Here is a 20,575-nt window from a genome sequence, read left to right as displayed (position 1 = left end):
TTTACTGGTCTCTTGTCATCTAAGAACAATGGGGCCAACAATCAGATAAAACAAATTTGAAGCTACAGTACCAAAATTTCTTAGTCAACACTACTTTGGTAAAACTACATGAGCCAATAGATGCCTTTACTAGATGGGGAAGCATCTCTTTATCAAAACCAGGAAAAATGCTTCTGACACTTTTCCTGAAAGCCAAATCAAAGTATTTCTTTTGAAAGAGCAAACATTCTGTCTCCAAGGAAAGTTTGAGTTTTTGCAAGTTGAATATCCTGAAACACCTCTCTAGAAAATACTCACTGTCTCTGTAATACACACGTAGGCTCTTCAGTCTTGGGACATTATCTCTCAGTACTACTTTGTTTGCACCTGTGGCCTTGTCAACTCGTTCAATTACTTCATAATCTCGATCAGTATAGTACAGAAATGTACCATACACAGCAACTCCCCAGGGATGAGAAAGATGAACCACCAGAGTCACACGATTTGTACCATCCACATTGCCTCTCTCAATCTAAGAAATAATTTTAAGGATTAACATCACATTTCTTGTAGCAACAGTTCAGTGTTATAACATAAAACTAAAATACAACGCATGATACTAAAATTTCTTTTGTGCATGAAATCCTTAGGTACAAGGTTGGAAGAAGAGGCAGGCAGTGTATGATTTCTGATCTTATACTTTTTATGGTATTTAATAACAAGCTGTCCAGATTTTGGTTGGTCCTGCAACTCCCGTTTATAAAACTGAAGTAACTGAATCACTCGTGAGAAGCACAGATGCAGAAGCAGGTAAAGAAGCAATTATTAAAAAAATATCTCCTACCATTCCTGTGCTCGTGACAGCCCAGTACAACTTTTGTTCCCTAATGTCAATGGTAAGGAACTCTACATGGTCCAGGTTGCCAGTGAAGAGGGTTTGTATGCTTGAGCCATCCATATTTGCACTGGCAATCTTTGCTGGGACTCCACTGTCAGTTCCCTGGTCTGTCCAGTACAACTTCCTGTAACAGACATTATCAGATCTGTTAGCAAAACTGGCAAGAGAAATCAGTGGACCAGAGTCACTTGAGCATATGCCTAAAACCAACTCCTCTGTCAGTCAATACTTCAGCACAGGCTGAACAGAGTTCACATTGAATCAAACCACGATGAAAAAGAGATTATTTGAGAAAGAGAAGAATGCTTGTTCTCTCAACAAAGAGAAACACCTGCTTCTCTTGAAAAAGAGGAATGCCTCTTAAATAATTTTTACAAATCCATAACCTCGCCTATATCAGTCCACGATACCATCAGCAGATAAATGCACTAGAGTACTATGACTACAACAAAAAAGGAGGAGAATAATAATGTTTCAGAGTTGGCTGCAATATTTCAGAGTGAGTTTGGTTTCAATTTTCAGTTAAAACTACAGAGTTGGAAAAAATCTAGATGAAGCAGAAAAAATGGCAAATTGTTCTTTTTGGGAGCAAGCAGCAAAATTATATTTATGTCTTTCTACTAGGCTCAAGTCAGACGTCACAAGATATTTTATGGAAAGACTTTGGAGTTCTCTTTATTCTGGGTTCCCATTTTTCAGGGATTTTTCCACAGTCACTATAGTCTGAGATTCTTTTTGATTAAAAAAATAGTATACACAAGCATTGTAAATTAAGGAGGATGAACATCTATGTAATAATTTAGGAAGCTATGTACTTATATTTTACAGCTTTAAAAAAGTAAATAAATTCTGCACAAATATGAAACAAACAAAATAATGTCAAATTCAGAATGAAATCTGAAAACACTAAACAAGAAGAATACAGAGAATACATTCATAGGCAAAGACAACAGCAGTTTTGGAAGTTTACCCTCTTGCTGGATCAACTGCCAAACCAATAGGCGTGCCAGCTCCCAGAGAGGTGCCATCATTGGTAATCAGTGTTTTCCTGTACATTATGTCACCATGCAGCTTCAGGACCTATGCAAACATTGAACTTATCAGACCACGGAATGTAGAACTTATGGTACTTTTTCAAATTACAGGAACAAAGCCTAAATCAACACAGAGTTGAAATTGCAGAAGACTTTATCAAATACTATGTAGAAAAAGCACATTTTTCTGTATTCTAACCATCTCCCTTCTCTAACACGTATCCCTTGAAGGAGCTGCTTTCAGCTCAGAACCTGCCTATGATAACAAGGAAGAATCCTAGATATAAAAATAGTTAATATCTCAGCTTCCATAATATCTTCAAGGCCTGAATGGGTTGATAAAATTCTGATTTAGGAAGCATCCCATTTCATTTTCTCAAATTAGCTGCCTTTTAATTTAATAGTAGGCATTTATATTTTGGAACAAGAACACTAATGACTGGGCTTATTCACAGTCATTACTGTATTATATATTACTTATCCTCCATTTCCCTACTCTGAATGACAATTTTATCCTTCACATTCTATGAGACTGCTTGTCTCCAGAAAGCTACATAATACATCATCAAAACATTTGGGAATGGATCTTACTGCGTTCAATGGCAGCATTCCTTTACTGTCAGAGGCATTGCACTGGAATCATTGATTTGAAGTAAGGATGGTAACAATAATAACTCTAGTCATCAGAGATATGTGTTAAACACTAGAAGGCTAAGGAGTTGTAGGGAGAAAACAAAAAGAGAGGTTTATATACAAATAAAGTTTGCAGGATAGATCTGTGCACAAATAAAGTGTCCAGAATATGCCGCTTTCCATCTTTTTGACTATGTTTAAATATAAGTTTCTGTTCAAGTTTGTATTTTTCTACAGACAGATTAGACTTTAAAATAAATCTAATTTGAGTTTTTCACTAAATAAATATTACTAATTTCAACGTGTATACACAGCAGTGAAAAATCCAGGCTCATGTTTTCGAATTGTCTCTCTTAAATGATTACCTCAATTGACTGTGTCCCTGGGTTACTGTAATACAGGTTTGCAGATATCCAGTCTAGTGCCAGACCAAGAGGAGTGCCAATAACAGCTGCTGGAGCAAAAACTGTCCTGTTGGCTCCATCTGACCTCACTCTGTGTATTTCACCCTTGGGAAAAAAATAAGAAAGTTAAAAAAATGTCAAAAGCTGAAAACATTATTCTATTCAGACCACACTAGCACTTTTTTTATACTGCAATCTTTTCTAATGCTAGCCCAGTTCAAAGAGGGAGAAGGCAGAGACAGAGATATAACAGAACCAGGAACAGAAAATCAAGCACAGAAACTAGAGAAATATCTTTTTTTCAGAGGGTGATCCATGACTGACACAGGTGTCTCAGCTCTGTTTGAGAGCAACAGAAGTGTGAGGTGCAGGCCAGGGATACAGTTGAGGGGCTCAGCCCAGAGGCACACATTTGTCAGACCCACCAAAGGCACAGCTAACACCTAACACTTGATCTGTGGAGGCACCTGCCACTTCACTTGTCAGGATTCAACTTGCAGTTAATGGATGTATTAGCCCGTGACCTCCTACACTATTGCATATGTCAGCTGTATCTTCTGGCTGACATCTGTCAAGAATATTTTTTCAGACTACAGGGAAGATGAAATGGATTCTCAAGTACTTAAGTAGTTTTTTGCGCAAAGGTTTGCTTAAACAGTCTATTTAAATACTTTATTGAACTAAACATTCTAACTTTAAAAGAATAATTAAAGAAATTGTACTTTTTTATGAGTGGCATAGAATACACTTTGAAATTAGTTATTTTTAAAATTGTATTTACTTCAGAGCTGCAAAATTTAAAGAAAGCAGGTTGTGGAAAAAAGTAAAAATCTTGTGTGGATGAAACATAATAAGTTTGTGAACTCCTTGTGTTAAAACGTAATTACAGAAATCTACTTATCTACCATCATACTTCTCCAAGACCTTGAATTACTGCTTTTCTTGACAAAAAGAACTGGTTTTAAGTTTCCAAGAGTGAAGACACATTACAGAATCAATAGTTTCCTATCACATCTGTCTCACAGACTAGCATACGTTTTTCCCTTTTGAATGTCCATCCACAAAAATTATGGAGGTTTTTTTGTGGCTTTTTTATTTTTGTTTTGTTTGGAATTTTGGTGTGACAAGTTAGCCTTAGAGAACACATATAATTTCTTAGTTATGATGAGCAATAAAAGCAATTAGTCAAACAATTATAATTAACTATTAAAAATTTGTTAAAATTCATTTTTAAATCTATAAGCCTCATATGTCCTACCTGGAAATTATACTGAGTTTGCAACCATTTTCTATCTCTATCATGTTACTTCATTAAGTGCTCTGACTAAATGCACATGCATTCATTCTAACAAATTCATGTGCTAAGCGTCACAGTGTCCAAAACCCTGCTCCCATGGAGAAGTGTTCTGGATGTGTTTGCAGAATTGACTCCTAAGTCAAGAGAGGAGAAAGAGTGGACTACAGTACAGCAAGTCTGAGAGTGTGGTCTGTCAATGCTCTCCAGTATTTCCTGTTCATGCCTCCAAGCCAGAAAAAACATTAATCAGATGTTTCTGCTGAAAAAAATAAGAATTGCTTAAAAAAAGAGATGAAGCTTCTTCACTTGTCCTAGGAAAAGGACCGACCAAATAAAAGCCAAAAATGAAAAAAACAAACTCTACACTACAGCAACCAAAAAAACCCTCAATTTCATTCCTTTCTATTTATCAAAATTCTTAACAGCAATGCTAACATATTTCAGTCCAAAATACTTTTTAAAAATAAAAACGGTCTTAATTTAGTGCTTATTTTAAACACAAATACTAACTTACTGGATTTTCAACCCAATAAATCATCTGTTCAGAGTCATCAAAGTCAACATCGACACCATTTTGAACTCCTGCTATTGGAACCATAGCATCATTTGTCTTCTCCTCAGGGTTCAGAGAAATTCCATAAATTATATTCTCTCTTACAGCAATAAGGAAAGGGTGTTCAACTGTAAAAACAAAGAGTAATTCAGAGCTGTTTCTGATCAAGAAAAAGGCATTATGATATGCTTTCCCCCCTCCCACCCCAAAATTCCCTGATGCCGAGAATGGTCCAATACTACCAGTGATGTTTTGAAACTGCTTACACAGAGGTTTGTTCTCTCACTAGGAATGAGGTTATCAGCTACTGAAACTGCTGTAACATTTTAAGTTTCATCACTGTGCAATTACAATGCAAATTCTGAGAAGGAAGTAAATAAGGCAGGATCACTCACTCCCAGACAAAAGAAGGATATTTGTGCAGCTGCTCTAAGCTGTTTTTTCAAATCTCTGAGAAGGGGGACCAGCGAAAGCTCTGAGGATTCTGCAGGGCCTGCCTGTGATAGGTTCTAATGCTTATTGAGCAGGACTCACAAGCACAGAATGATGTCCCAGCGGCAACTGCCGATCATTATTATTAAATATAGCTGCAGTACTGTTTTCTTGTTTTATCCCTAAGGGAACAGACATACTCCCTTATTATAGGTAAACTTGTACCCTTATGCTTAAATCTTATTAACAAAGAGCAACTCATCAGGTGATCTGACAAAATGTATCAGAGAGCTGCAGAGTGAGAGTCAGCAATGGCATTTCTCATCCGCTAGGGACTGGGGAAGAGAATCTCCTGAACACAGATTCCCCTCTTCCTTCTGCTTTGGTCTTTTGAGAACAAATTCTAGTCTCTTCTTCCCATAGGCACAAGCTACCACTTAACAGGGAACTGGGCTGCTGTAGCAGTAACCCATTTCCTCTTTTATTATAGATCAAAGGCTTGGTTGGTTGGTTTCATTTTGATTTTCTTTACTGCCTGCTTAATACATTTATATAAATTTTGCAGTAAAAATTTCAATATGAAAAACCACAAAACAAAACATCACTGCAGCTCCAAAAATTATTCTCCATACTTCTCTCTGGCTGCTATAAGTATTTGTCAAATTTTACTGCTTCAAGTTTTACACCTATGCAAATCTATACAATCTGATTAAACCTCATTCTTTCAAAGGAAAATAGAGCATATTTGCTGAGATATAAAGATATTAAAACCTGTGTAGCTTCATCAGACTAGCATTAATATAACTTCTGCAATTCTTAAGCTTAATACAATTTACACAAAATATTACATCATTAAATTATTTGCTGAAACTTCTTGGAGAAACTAAAGAGAAAATAGTTGCAATATCTTGTTCAAAGATAGTAGGAGTTCAACGTCAAATTTCTTAAATCACTTTGAAACTGTCAATCTAAAGTTGTAAATTAATAGTAATGTATTTTTATATTAAATATGCACATGTACCATGTTAATACAATATTTTAATATACACAAATTCCATTGTTGCCAAGCCAGCTTGCTACATTACCCAATTTGAAATGTGGCTTAAAATAAAGTAAGTAAAAGGGCAAGTTTTCTTTATCTTACAGAAAGCTAAAAATGGTGCAATCTTAGAATCAATGAAGTTGGTAGTATTTAATATGCAAACTAAGTAAGCAGACACCAGCAATATCACTGTTTGTAGAGACACTGGGTAATCAAATGCATGCAGCTCAGTTTAATCTTTCTTCTGAAAGACTGCGCTGGCCCACTAAAGTATACAATGACAACAAGGATAACAGCAAATATTAGTGAAGAAATGAAAGTTATCTATTTGTGTGTAAGCATATAATCATAAAACAGCCTGGGTTGAAAGGGACCTTAAGGACCATCTAGTTCCAGCCCTTCTGCCATTGGCAGGGATATTACTCATAAGAAATTATTAAAATATTTTACAATGAAAAGAATCAATATATTTTTTATAACTTTTTCTGGTGTGCTGACCTTCAGCAAACACATTTTTTTAAATTACCCAAATCTGTAGATATTTTCTAGATACCGTTTTAACTGTATAAATTAAATCTAAATAGACAAAAAATAAGCCCATACAGTTTAAAAGAATTGTGCTTCACAGAAAGACATTGCTACTTCTCTCTTACTGAACATTTATGTCAATAAAAGGGCCACAGTTGTACCTAAGCAGGCACAGGGAAATTTGCAACATGTGAAAAATAAAGATAAGAAATGTCAGTAGCTCAATTCTTTGGTAGAATTGGGTCAACCCCTACACATACATGTGCTTCATCACTGCCATGTTCCATTTCTTTCATCATCATCCCTCTATAAGCCTGCACATAATCGAACAAGTGCAGATTTCTAAAACAATCTCTCTTTTTCATAATAGATTAAACAAATTCACACTTCAATTCAGATTATATAAATTGCTAATTCCCTTGCTGCTGACTAAGAAAAATGTGAATGCAATGCAGCCCTCTAAAGAGCACATTGCTAAGTATCAAGCAGGAAAAGAATGTGATATTGGCCTTTAACAATTAGCTAGTTTTAAAAGAAGAGGATCTTTTGACTGACAGATTTCTAGTGTTAGTTCATCCCAAAGATAATTTCAATTAAACTTCAATGATTTGAAGCTTCCTAATATAGAGAGGCATCAAAGCATACTTAATATCTGTACAATTGATTGAAAAATTAATAATGAATGCTTCATCTGACAAAAGCAATGTGGTCAAATTTCTAGTCACAAATTGCCTACCACTAATTTGAATTTATGTGACTTCTTTTTAAATGAACTGGCAAAATTACTTTTACAAATCACTGAGATCCATGGCCTACCCAAAGAAAACTCAGTGGTACCTTTTGATATGAAGTTTTGTATGCAAAGGTTAGTTCTGTTACAGCTGCATCACATGTAATCACATGTAATTTTAGGCTGTCCTTCCAGACCTTCTGCATTTGGCAAACTACTTTTTTACTCTGAATAGGGGAAAAAGCTGAAGATGAGAAATTTTGATCTGAATTTCAAAATGCAGTAGTTTAGATAGGCTGAAAAGCGTGATAAGCAACAGGAAGAACATTTCAACTGATTTGAGGAAATCAAAACATCGTTAATTACTTCTGAGCAAAACACAGACTGAGAATGAAAGTGATAGTCACTTCAAACTATATATATATATATATACACACACTATATACTATATATATATATATATATATATATATATATATATATATATATATATATATATATATATAAAACAAAACCTACCAGTGCTAAAGGAGAACTACTTGTGCTATTTATTGTGAAGGATAAAAATAGCATCAGGAATGGGCATAAAATGGGGAAAGACTAAATTTCAATAGAAAATTAGGTTTCAAATTATCAAAATTTTGAGGTTAGGTGAATTTTAGGGGCAAGAACCCAGATTAATCTAAAACTGGAGCTTGACTGGTGGAAGGTGACATATGATGCAACATAGTCAAGGGCAACAAAGAAACAAACTTCAGTGACCAAGGAAGTCCCTTCCAGTCCTGCATCCTGACATTCTTACAATCTCAACCCCTGTTTCCAAAATGAATACTTACAATGAACACAACAATCTGCCACAGTACATTTTCATTTTTAACTGATACTAAGCTCCTTCAATATGTATTCCAACAGCCAAACATTCCATGTGGAGAGAAATTTTTAAGTGTGGCTTCTTTAAAGTGCTTATAAGAAAATTAATTTCATTCATTTTCCCCAAATTAAGATTCTGAATTGCTGATTCAGTTCTTTCCCAAGCCTGTCTTCAAAGCTTTGGGCCAAGTATACTCCATGTGTCCTAAATGAAGTCTGGAGTGACCCAAACTGATTTCATTAGCAGCAGCCCACAGAATTATGCATTTTGCCTGGGAGAGGGATGGACTTGACAATCTCAGGTCGTTTTTATCACCTTATTATTACTACCCTACCTCTCATGCAGTTCCTGTTATCAGGAGAAAGGAGCCATCCTGAAGGGCAAGCACAGGAAAAAAAAAGTGGCCCAGATGAAGAAAGTAAGCAGAGGTGGCTACAGGGGGATGATGCACAGGAATTAATACCTGAAAATAAGAAAGGAACTATTAGCAACTATAACAATATAAAGCAACTAGAGAGAATATTCTGTCTCATTGCTACTGACAACATCAACCCAAAACTAAAGACAGTTTTGCTATTTCTTTAAGATTAAAAGAATGAAATTATTTCTAAGAACCACAAGCAATACAATATACTTGTAACAGGATAAAATTTTCCATGGAAAACTAGTACATTATCACAGTGATCTTTGCAACTTTATGCATCATAAAATATCTTTCAAACTCCATTTCAAACTTTTTTTAACTGCACGAGAAAGCCTGGGGGATTTGTAGTCCTTGACTGTAATAACCCTTCTAGATGAGGGAATTAAATTATTTGCTAAAACTTCTTGGAGAAACTAAAGAGAAAATAGTTGCAATGTCTTGTTCAAAGATAGTGGGAGTTCAATGTCAAATTTCTTAGATCACTTCAAAATTGTCAATCTAAAACTGTAAAATGGGAAAAATAAAAAGACATTGAAGGTCTCTCCTGACTGCTATTATTGCTATACACTAAAATTCAGCCTAAATCACTTCCACAAACTTGCTGCTGAAAACAAAAATCATCCTTAGCAATTACAGCAGACTTTATTCCAAAAAGCTTGGAAGTTCCAGGAATTTACACAATTTTTACTAAAATAAAAACTAACAAGAACTGAAAACAAATTAATATGACAGTAAAATAATGGCATAAACTCAGAACTCAAACTGTAAGAAAAATGTTCATGTCATCAGTATAAAGAATCTAAACTCTGGTTAGTGTCAGATCTAATGATTTACAAAATAAGAGAGTGGATGACAGTTTTATTCCTGTATTTGGAATTTCAATCAGCATGTAATTATTTCTTCATTTGTTAACATCAGTATGTTTTGCTATTCTGCAAGTGCTCTATTCCCTCCTTTTTTGCCTGGCCACACAAAGTACAGTAGAATAATTCAAAATGAAAAATTACAAAATGTACTAAATACAATAAAGAAAAAAAATTCTCCAGGAATATAAATTTTTTAAACCTTTGACTGTAAAATAAAATCTCTCAAACCATAATTATGGTGAATAAATTAATGTTATGCCCTGCTAACTGAACAATTTGCAGTGAGAATAGGTGGCTTTAGTTCTGAACACGTCTGAGGAAAGTTTTGTTCCAAAACAAATCCAGCACTGAAAGTACTAGTGCCTTACTCAGATGTAAGTCTCCACCTCCCCTGGCATAGAGGTATATTTCAAGGAAATAAACAAAAAAAATTAATATTTATTATATTATTAATATAATAATATAATACACATACACAAGAAATATAACTCAAGCTGAAAGATAATATTCATATCAACATGCTTCCCACTTTCCAAGTAATGCCATGAAATAAAAAAAGTCTGATATTAAAGATCTTTACCTAACAGAAATAATGTAGGGGTTTTTTTTACAGTCTTTCAGCAGCAAGACATCACTTGCACAAGACTTCAGAGAGAATATTTAATGCAGTGAAGGGGTTTATTTATCATTATTGTTTCATTGACTAAAATAAAGTAGAAGTACTTACAGAGAAGGTTGATAACAGTAATCTTTTCAAAAAGAATTACTACTACACAAGAAATCGAATCTAGTATGCCACAGAGAGAATTTTTTTAAGTTGAAATGCTTTCCAAAAATGTTACAATTGTCTTATAAAAACATTCAGAACAAAGTGCAAGAAAATGATGCATACTACTTCCTTATTATTCTTTTTGACTAGTCATTATCCTGAAATGCTGCCTAGGTGGTTACTTTCCCTAATACCAGATTTAACAGTTGCAAGTCAACAGGATGAATATTTGCTTGTTTTAAGCAACCTATTTGCTGTTTTAACCAACCTATTTGCTGAAAAGACTGTTCTTGGTGTTTCAGTGCATACTTATTTCTGCAATTACCAAAGTTCTTTTGATGAACTTACCATTAGGCTGCTTTACAGGATGGACTGCCACAAGACCCAAAGGCTGGTGAATGTTATAAATCATAACTGTCTGGTTTCCTCCATGCCATTTATTGGCCCGAATTACTCGATTAGTATAGCGATCACTCCAGTACACAAAATCTTCAAAGACAGTTAGCCCATGTGGATGTTGCAATATCTAAAAAGTCAAGGTAGATTGCAAATTTACTTCTGGCGATTTGCATATGTAAAGTTTGCAGTGAAGTAATAATAGAGATGAGCACAATTTTTAAATAAATAAATAACGAAGTAACTGTATCTCAAGAGACATTTTTCAGGAAGAAAAAATCATCTATTGTCTGAAAACATTAATAATGAGGAAAATATTTTTTTAAAAAAACTGAAGTGTTATACAGACCCTGTGAGATGAAGACAATGAGGGATTAAAAAAGCAGTCTACTTTGGGCAGAACCCACAGATAAGGAGCCAACTGTAGATTTTCAAGAGCAAAAGAGGAAATGTCTAGTGAGAATTAGGGACCTGTCAAGAACCTACATTCCTGATAAGCTCCCCTAAAATTTACCAGAGGATCAAAAAAGGTGGCTTACCTAGATTTCATATAACCAGAAGTGGAAAGATTGCCTTGGCTCCTATTCCACACTAATTGTCTCTCCAGCCAAAAGTAAAAGCCCCAAGAGTCAATTATTAAAAACATTCACCTGGTTATTGATACCAGTTTCTGTGTACCAGCTGAACATCTGCACTATTGCATTGGTAAAAAGACAATGCTACAAGCTGCCAGCAGCAATTCACTAGGAGATAGACTGTAAGAGGAATGGTCTTGATGGAGTTGCTGCACACAGCAAGCAGCAACACAAAACACTTCACTGTTCTCAAGAATAGTAGCAATAATCACTCACTAAAGACCAGGAAAAGTTTTTCTAGGCTTTTTGTACTATATTTGCCTATGGAAAATGCACCAGCAGTAGCAGCAGTGTCAGATTTCATACATGCAAACAGAACAGATGGCAATGATCTAAAGCACTAAGTCTATATGCAGCTCCAGACTCTGCTGAAGATCTCCCAAGAAACTGAATAGGATATACAATTTCTCTTTTTCCAGCAGCAGGAAGCAGATAAAATACTTCACATCTGCTTCACTCAAGAATTTTGAAGAACAAAACACCCAAGTCTATGACAATAATATATTTTTAAGTACTATCAGCAGGGACATGGGAAAACAACAACTCCTTATTAATGTCTTACCAGATCACTTGCAACCACCTGTCGTCTATTGTTTCCATTGTAATCACAGAAATCAATATAATCAAGATAAGCATCAGCAAAATAGAGAAGTTTATTTGGATAATCAATGGAAAGTCCATTGGGCCAGTAGATTTTATTATTAATAATCACTGAGCGCATTTTGCCATCCATGCTGGCTTTTTCAATTCGAGGGTTTTGGCCCCAGTCCGTCCAGAACATTACATGAGCACTGAAAAAAGTAACCTGTGGTTAGCAGTCTGGGAAAAAAAACTAGCTGCCTATTGAGAAACATTACATAAAGAGTCATTAGCCAAAAAATAGACACAATCTTTCCAAGAACAGTCCTACACAATGATACTGAAATAATTTATTTTAGCAATATGCATACCTAAGGTATTAGAGTAAACTCTGTTATAAAAATTCTTTTAATACTCCTACTGCTGTTTCTATTGGTTGATAATACAAGCATATAGAAGCTACTGTTGTCACTGGTTTTTAATGTTGATTATAATCTCATTCTCCAGTTGCTACATAATAATTTAATATAGGTTTATACTCTAACAGGTATGCATTGATAATGTTAACAGCACTGAAACTGGCAGTAAACAGAGTTCAAGGCATTGAAGTTCTCAAAAAAAGAGTAAAAATTTATATATGAGTAGTTCAAATCGTCACATCAACTCTATACCACTTGCTGTCTGAAATGGGAAGGTACTTTTGTGATAACAATAAAATCTAGATAATTATTTTAGACTTGAAGCTATGAAGGTAGGCATATGACATGAAATCACATATAAGCTTGTGGCATACCACCAAATGAAGTGATACATCATAATTTTGAATTAATACTTATTAAGTAGGAAGCAAATGTAGAAAAACCCTTTATACATAAAAAAAATCTTGTTACACTGAAACAGAGCAACTTATCACCAATAATTACCTCATGATTTGAAACATTAATCAACTCTGCAAACACACTAAATTGTTAAAAGTTCTCTTCCACTTGTCGTTTACAATTCCAATACAATTTGGGCATGTCTCAAATTCTATTAGTGACATCATAAAATAAATATCTTTATAAAAAATATTTGAAAAATCTTACTCAATTCTGGGATCTAACACTAGTCCTCTTGGGTTTGTTATATTTTCACTAATCAGCACCGTCCTGTGGCTCCCATCCATGTTGGAGACTTCAATAGTTTCCAGAACAAAGTCTGTCCAGTAAAGGTTACGACCCACCCAATCTACCGCTATACTTTCAGTCACAGTGACACCACTGTCAAACACCTGTTTAATAACAAAAAAGCAGGTTGTGGGGAGGAAAAAAAGATTATATTAAATTTTACCCTTTTCATTTCTATAGGTATGGAAAATGATGAATCAAGTTTCCAATATCTTTTATATCTATTAAGCAGAATGAATCACAATATACATATTCAAAATTATGGCAAAGCATAAACCCAAACACTCCTACTAACTTCAGCAGGTCTATTGAAGAAGAATTTACTAATAGGAAAATCAGCTTTTATTTTCACATTTAAAAATGGGCTTCCTGAAAGCAATCCGTTTCCTATTTCAAACTATGTGAAATGCTAGCTAAGCATCTTCAAAGTTGTTTCACTTTGTTATCTCTCTTCTTACTATATTTGGATTTCTCTCTTCCTCTTTGTAAACTGAAGATACAGCATCTTCATTTTCTCTCCATAAAAGACAAGAAAATTTACTCAGCAAAACTTACTATTTTTCTGTCAGTCCCATTTTTATAAGCACTCCAAATTTTATCCTGTGTTGTATCAGACCAAAAGATACGATCTGTGATGGAATCAAAATCAATAGCCACAATATTTGTCCCATCCCGAACCAGAGAATAAATACTGTGTGACTGAGAAGTGATGTTATCCACAACGATTTGGTTACGACTTGCCACCAGCAAAAGAAGATTCCCAGATTCTGTGAGAGGAATATAAATTAAAATAAACCAATGAGTTACTCAGCAGTAACTGGGAGAAAAATAAATACTGAGTAATTTAACATGACTTTATAGCATCAAAACTCTAGTATCTAGATACACATATTGAAAGGAGAAATTCAAATCAATTCTCAGGCCAAGATACAGTATCATATCCAGTCTGTCCATCCTGACTTTTAAATCTACCTTGCCTTTTCTCCATAACTCTTCCTATAGACTTCCCTTCCAGGCTCCTATCTGGACCTTAGGTCCTATTTCCCATTGTGTAACCCGTTTGCTGCTGACATCCAACTCTCATTTCTCCATAAACCCCTTTCATCTCTGACTCCTGTTTCAACTCCCAAAGTTTTTGGTACTTCCAATTAATTTACTCTGGCCTCCCTCCTTTGTAACCTTTTGTAACATTCTCTTTTTCCCCCCTTTAGACCATGTGGGAACTAGGGAGGAGAAATAGATAACAGGAAAGCCATAGGTTGCTGTAATTAGGTCGCACAGATAAGATGCTGAAAAAAACTGAAGAGTAGCAACCACAAAGACAGTAAAGTACAATAAACTCCCTATTAATAATGGCCAAGCTTATGTGCAGGAAAATGCAAATATCTTCCACTACCTGAATGTATCCATAAAGCAGGAAACCTATAGAGACAAATTCCACTGGGTATATGGCTTCTCTGCCCTGTCAGTGTACTATATGAGACAGAGGACAACTGGAGCCTAGGCTGTATCAGTGATGTTTGCTCTTTACAAATGAGAAAGGTACAGCATGGGTACCAGGTAAATCTTATGAAAGGCTGGAATTTAAATACTTCGTAAGCACTGAACTTTATGAACAGTTAATTTTGGCCTATGGTTTACAAGTCTCTGACACTGGTTTTCTTCAAAACATTATTTTTGACCATTGCAGGCTAAAAATAACAGCATTCATTAAAATATATTATTTCAATGATATATTAGCTTCTAAATAACCCCTCAGCTGACAGTTTGAATTCTCAAGGTCATCTGCCATGAACAGCTCTAGGTGGCCATTTACATCCACTCTTTATGAAGAAAACAATTCATAATGGCAAAGTGTTGGGGGTTAGGATTTTTCCTTTTGTTACTTTCTCTCAGGGAATTTTCTCCCATATATTGCTAAGAGACAATAATGACTGGTACTTGAGAAAGACAAAAGACAAAAGGCCAAGGAGAAGGGGGATGAGTGCAGCTGGCTGAGAGGCATTATCTTGGGAAAGGCAGCAATACCACAAGATTTTGGCTGGGGGGCGAGGGGCTGGACTCGGCTCTTCTTGCTCTTGCTGTCAGCATTGGAGGAGGATGGTCAGAGGAAGATGGTCTGAGAAGCTGTTGCCACTGCCACCGCTTTGCCCTGTACTGCTTCTTCCTTACTGTGGGTGAGCCTCTGCTTGTTAAGAGCAGCTGTTGGACTGGGACTTTATTAACACCCTACCTCATCATCCACCTGAGTGCCTCAGGGGAAAACCCAGGACCCCAAGCCCCCTCCAAAGGACCATTTCCTGGATGCATTCAGGAGCTGGGCTGCTGCTGCCCAGCCCCGCCATTTTTCTGGCACTGCTCTGGGTTTTTTGCTACACTCTAACCCTGCACCCCAGCCTGTGGAAATCCCCTCCGCTCCTGCTACAGCTGTGGGGTTTCTGATACATTTTGATTGCTACTCTGGAGTGTGCTTGTCCCTGCCGTTGCAGCCTCCGCTCGGAGGTTCCTGCTGCAGCCCATTTCCCATCCAGCCCGCCCGCCATTACCCCGTGAGGGAGACGCGGCCGAGCTCGCGCCACAGCGCCCCCTGCAGGCCCAAGGGAACCATCGCAGCGTCCCCTGCCGGCCGTGACTGTAACCACACCAAGGGCAAGCGCCTGCAGCCGGGACAAGGCGCTCACCGTGGGTTTCTGGTTTGGTTGGTTGTCTTGTTACACATAGACATATCTATAGATACATTAATAAAGAATTCTTATTCCTTTTCCATATCTTTGCCTGAAAGCCCCTTAATTTCAACGTTACAATGATAATTCAGAGAGAAAGAGGTCATATTTTCCACTCCAAGGGAGGTTCCCACCTTCCGTGGCAGACACCTGTGTTTCAAACTGAGACACAAAGCTGGATAGTTTTCAGATATTGCTGTCATTCTTCAGACTGACATCAATGTTTCTCACCTGCTGCTTTACAAGTCCTCCCGTTGGCTTCTAGAATGTATCCTTCATCGCAATAACACCTAAAAGACCCTCTCTCATTGTAACAGTGCTGACTACAAAAGCCTGGAGGGTCACATTCATTAATATCTTCACAGGTCTTGGAGTCATTTGCAAGCTGGTATCCAATAGGACAGGTACACTGAGCTCCAAAAGGTCCTTGAATACATTCATGAGTGCAGCCAGCATTATTGTCAGAGCAGCTTTCCTGATCTGAAGTTGGGTTGGGGAAAGAGATAAGCAAATAGTCAACAAAGGCTTCCTATGATAAGTTTAAGTCTTTGCAATTGCATTATTAGCCTAAGACTGCTGCTAAAATGACTGCAGAATCATCAGCTATGCAATGTGAGAATGGGCTGTGGTCCTTATGCAAAATACAACATACACAGTGCACATAAAGGCAGGTAACAACATTGCATGTACTGAATCGCATCAAATTAATGCCAAACAGAAGGCTAAGTACATACAAGAACTTCTTCAAAAATAGCTAGAAATTTACAAAAATTTACTCTACCACTCCAAACCTAAAGTTGTATAAATAATAATTTAAAATAGTTTATAATCATACCTGGCTGGGGTTCATCTGACAATGTGCATTGATTAAAGAGAAGGAGGAAAGAAGGAAAGAAAAAGATTATATTTTAATCAATTCATAATCAATATAAATACAAATTATGGCTACACATTAATTTCTTGATTTTAATCATGATTCTTGAAGTTAAAAATTTAAAAGAGAATATTAAGGACTGAATCACATGTCATCTGAATTTCAAGCATACTATACTTTAGTAAATGTGTTCAGGAACACAAAGTTCATTCCCATGTAGTTATATAAAAATCTAGAGTCAGTGAAAGTCACACCGGAATTCAGAGCACAAGACCAGACATAGAAAATGAATTCCTCATTCATCATTGTAGTGCCTTTTACCTGAAAGCAAGTTCCACTTAGAAATTTAAGCTCAACTTACACTGTGCTTGCATTTCTGCTAGAAACACTGTGACATTAAATAGAGCATGCTGAATATTCTATTTCTTTCTGAAGACATAACATAGTTTATAGTAGATGTTGAACAGTAACTTACTGCACAATGGAGATTCATCAGCTCCATTAGGACAATCAGCAGAATTATCACATACTTTGCTGAGATTCACACAGATACTGTGACCTGGACACTGCCACTGCCAGCTGGGGCACCGGAAAGGTTGAGTCGGACAATCTCTCTCATCACTCATATCCCTGCAGTCGTTATCACCATCACAGATCCATGCTCGGTACACACAGTTGCCATTATCACAGCGGAAAAGCGATGGAGGACACGTTCTGGCAGGACATCTATGGTGTTCATCTGAGCCATCTGCACAATCAAGATGGCCATCACATTCCCAGTTATCAGGAACACAACTGCCATCTGACTGACACTGGAATTCATTCTGGTGGCACATTCCTGGTGGTCTTGTAGCTAGAACAGTGACATTTAACAGTTCAGAAACTGTCTCAATCTTAGATAGAGAAGCAAAACCACTATGTTTGGTTCATCAGTTATATTACTAGTTACAGTGTTATAAAGAACCATGTTGCTTTTAGATCAAGCCACAGAATCACAGTCACTCAATCTACATGACATTGCAAAATGTGAGCAATTTAACTCCTACTTTAAATTGTGGTCAACAAGGCAATTCAAATATTTTTATACTTTGAGCAAGCACATATTTATATCTATGTACCTGTCCGAAGCTACAGAAAATCAGTTTCTCTTTCACCACCCTGTGTTGTACCTTTTAAAGTAATTTAAGTGTAAAAAATTATTCAAAAAAGAAGTTTAACTCTCATGAATACCAGTTTTTTTAGATTAATAGACTTAATTTTACTTTAAAATCCTGAGACTGAAATGCCAAGTAAAACAAAATGTCATAGCCAAAAGGAATGCAACTCTCCTCTTTGCTTGGACCATCTACTCTTGCCAGCACAATCTGCTTAGTCTACGCCAAGATGATTACAGGAATGGAGCACCTCTTCTACAAGAAAAGACTAAAAGAATTGAAATTGTTCAGCCTTAAAAAACAGAAAGCTTAGGGGTGACCTAATTGTGGCCTTTCTCATAGGCTCCTTTCAAGTACTGAACGATGGGGAGAAAATTTTTACAAGGGCATGTAGTTACAGGACAAAGAGGAATGGCTTCAAAGAGAAAGAAAACAAGTTTAGATTAGACATTAGGAATAAATTCTTTACTGTGAGAATGGTGAGGCATTGGAACAGGTTTTCCAGAGAAGTTGTGGATGCAATATCCCTGGAAGTGTTCAGCACCAGGTGGGATGGGGCTTTGAGCAAATTGATCTAGTGAAAGGTGTCCTTGCCCATGGCAGGGGGGTTGAAACTAGATTATGTATGGTTCCTTCCAACCCAAGACATTCTATAATTCTATGATATTCTTGTGCTGGAACCTGTGTTTGAAATTCCTGCTCAGGAAAATGATGTAAAGACAAGTTTCCCTGAAAAGAATATTAAGATTTCAAGAACAGTATTTGACATGGCAGATTAAAGGAAATTTCCAGAAGCATAACTTAATAACTGAAGTCTTTCTTTCAGCATCAATATACTTACGGCAATCAGCTTCATCTGAGTGATCATTACAGTCAAAAACACCATCACAGTGGTAGTAGGTGCTGATACACTGGTCTCCACTTAGACATTTAAACTCTGTGGCACTGCAGTTATATACTATAAAATGTAAAAATATTGAATGTTATTTATTTATTTATTAAATTTTATTTATTTATTTATTTGTTTGTTTATTTGACAGAGTTAGACTGCATCAGATTTACCCTACAGGTGCTTAAGTCTGATATGGTATCAATTCCACTGAAGACCATAACTTCCCTGAGATACAGAAAATGCAGTGACTTAGTAATTTACAGAAAACAGAGGAAACTGATTTCAGCCCTCCACAACCAGCCCAGAGATCAAAAGCATCACAATCAGGGTTAATTTATGGATAGCTTTATTATGCATTCTTCTGTCTTGGAGCTGGTAATACAAGGTCACCAAAGACTCCTTTGGGAGCAAGGATGAGGAAACAATAAAGCAGCATTCAACAAAGTTATACTTACTGCAGTCATGCTCATCAGCACCATCTATACAGTCTTTGTCCCCATCACAGACATAAAACGGATCAATACAGCGATGGTCTGGACACTGGAATTGCCTGGGTTCACAAGTACCTGTGAAAGCTTTTAAGAATGACAATAAATGCAAAAGTGTTTCTTGTCTTTTGAAATCAGCATATTGCTGAGAAAGTAGAAAATTATGCCTAACTTGCAGCATATAATGCAGCAACTAGCAATCATATAAATTACAAGCACTAATAAATCAATATCAGGTAATTTTTATTTTTATGTAGGCTTGGGCTCATGGAAATTAAACAAAATTTACCACATAGTGGTAAATAACTCAAAAGACAGTATATGTATAAGTATACATACTCAAAAGAAAGTATATTACTTCTGGTAAAAACTTCCAGCCTAGGTTAGCTGACCACCACTACCCATTACTGAGATCACTCATGAAGTACAAGTTTAGCCCATCTCAGCTCTAACTGCTTTTTGTTAATTGCAGTGGATGACATTATGCAGCACCATGATTACAATTATCGCATTTGCCCCTTTTTATTTTTTTTTTTATCTCTCAGCATTCTACTTGGCCCTGTAACTTCAAATTAGGCAAGTTTTCCACATCTTAAGGACCACAAAATATAAGTCTAACTTAGATACCAGTCCTTTTTTCCCAATTTCATTTATCATCCTTATACCAACAGATATATCTATGCAGATATGCACAGTTGACTATAAAACAACAGATAGTCATGATACTCACTGCAGTTTTTTTCATCTGAGCCATCACCACAGTCATTATCAGTATCACATAACCAGATTCTTGGAATGCATCTTCTATTATCACAGGTGAACTGGGTCGCAGGGCATGAAGAGGGTTCTTGTGTAGGACAATGCAATTCATCACTGCCATCAAAACAGTCATTATGTTTATCACAATGCCAGCGACCCGGAATACACTGCCCGCTGGCACAGGTAAACGCTGAAGAAGCACAAGTATTGTCTAAATTTAAAAAAAAAGAAAAAAAAAAAAAAGGTCTTTATAAAAAGATCCCCAAAACTTGCCTTTTCTGCAGCAGTTATCAGTACATTCATTACAATTACACTACAATGCCTAAAATATACATCAAATTCTAAAGTGCACATTGCTTAGAATTAAAATGTCTGTTATGCAACATGCAGTACAACTGAAGAGAATACTTACAAACTTTTTTAAACTGCAGGAAGCAATAAAAAATTAA

At 36.2% G+C, this 20,575-nt stretch overlaps 1 protein-coding gene across 3 annotated transcripts in view; it reads right to left on the bottom strand.

Annotated features, from left to right (window-relative positions):
• Positions 1-20,575, bottom strand: part of LRP2 (LDL receptor related protein 2) — a 115,068-nt gene that overhangs the window by 47,385 nt on the left and 47,108 nt on the right. For all 3 annotated transcript variants that reach the window (XM_086896715.1, XM_086896716.1, XM_086896718.1), the window contains 15 exons: positions 20,098-20,337; positions 19,335-19,454; positions 18,829-18,945; positions 17,309-17,686; positions 16,191-16,439; positions 13,792-14,003; positions 13,156-13,340; positions 12,054-12,282; positions 10,809-10,986; positions 8,736-8,864; positions 4,760-4,926; positions 2,910-3,053; positions 1,848-1,957; positions 824-1,001; positions 298-511 (listed from right to left, as the gene is read on the bottom strand). In XM_086896715.1, the coding sequence (XP_086752841.1) occupies positions 298-511; positions 824-1,001; positions 1,848-1,957; positions 2,910-3,053; positions 4,760-4,926; positions 8,736-8,864; positions 10,809-10,986; positions 12,054-12,282; positions 13,156-13,340; positions 13,792-14,003; positions 16,191-16,439; positions 17,309-17,686; positions 18,829-18,945; positions 19,335-19,454; positions 20,098-20,337 (2,850 nt within the window). The remainder of the gene's footprint in view (positions 1-297; positions 512-823; positions 1,002-1,847; positions 1,958-2,909; positions 3,054-4,759; positions 4,927-8,735; positions 8,865-10,808; positions 10,987-12,053; positions 12,283-13,155; positions 13,341-13,791; positions 14,004-16,190; positions 16,440-17,308; positions 17,687-18,828; positions 18,946-19,334; positions 19,455-20,097; positions 20,338-20,575) is intronic.

This window comes from Cyanistes caeruleus, chromosome 7 (assembly GCF_971803275.1).
Source record: "Cyanistes caeruleus chromosome 7, bCyaCae1.hap1.1, whole genome shotgun sequence".
NCBI classification, from domain to species: Eukaryota; Metazoa; Chordata; class Aves; order Passeriformes; family Paridae; genus Cyanistes; species Cyanistes caeruleus.
Note: the sequence above shows the minus strand (reverse complement) of the source record. Positions and strands in the feature narration are given on the sequence as shown.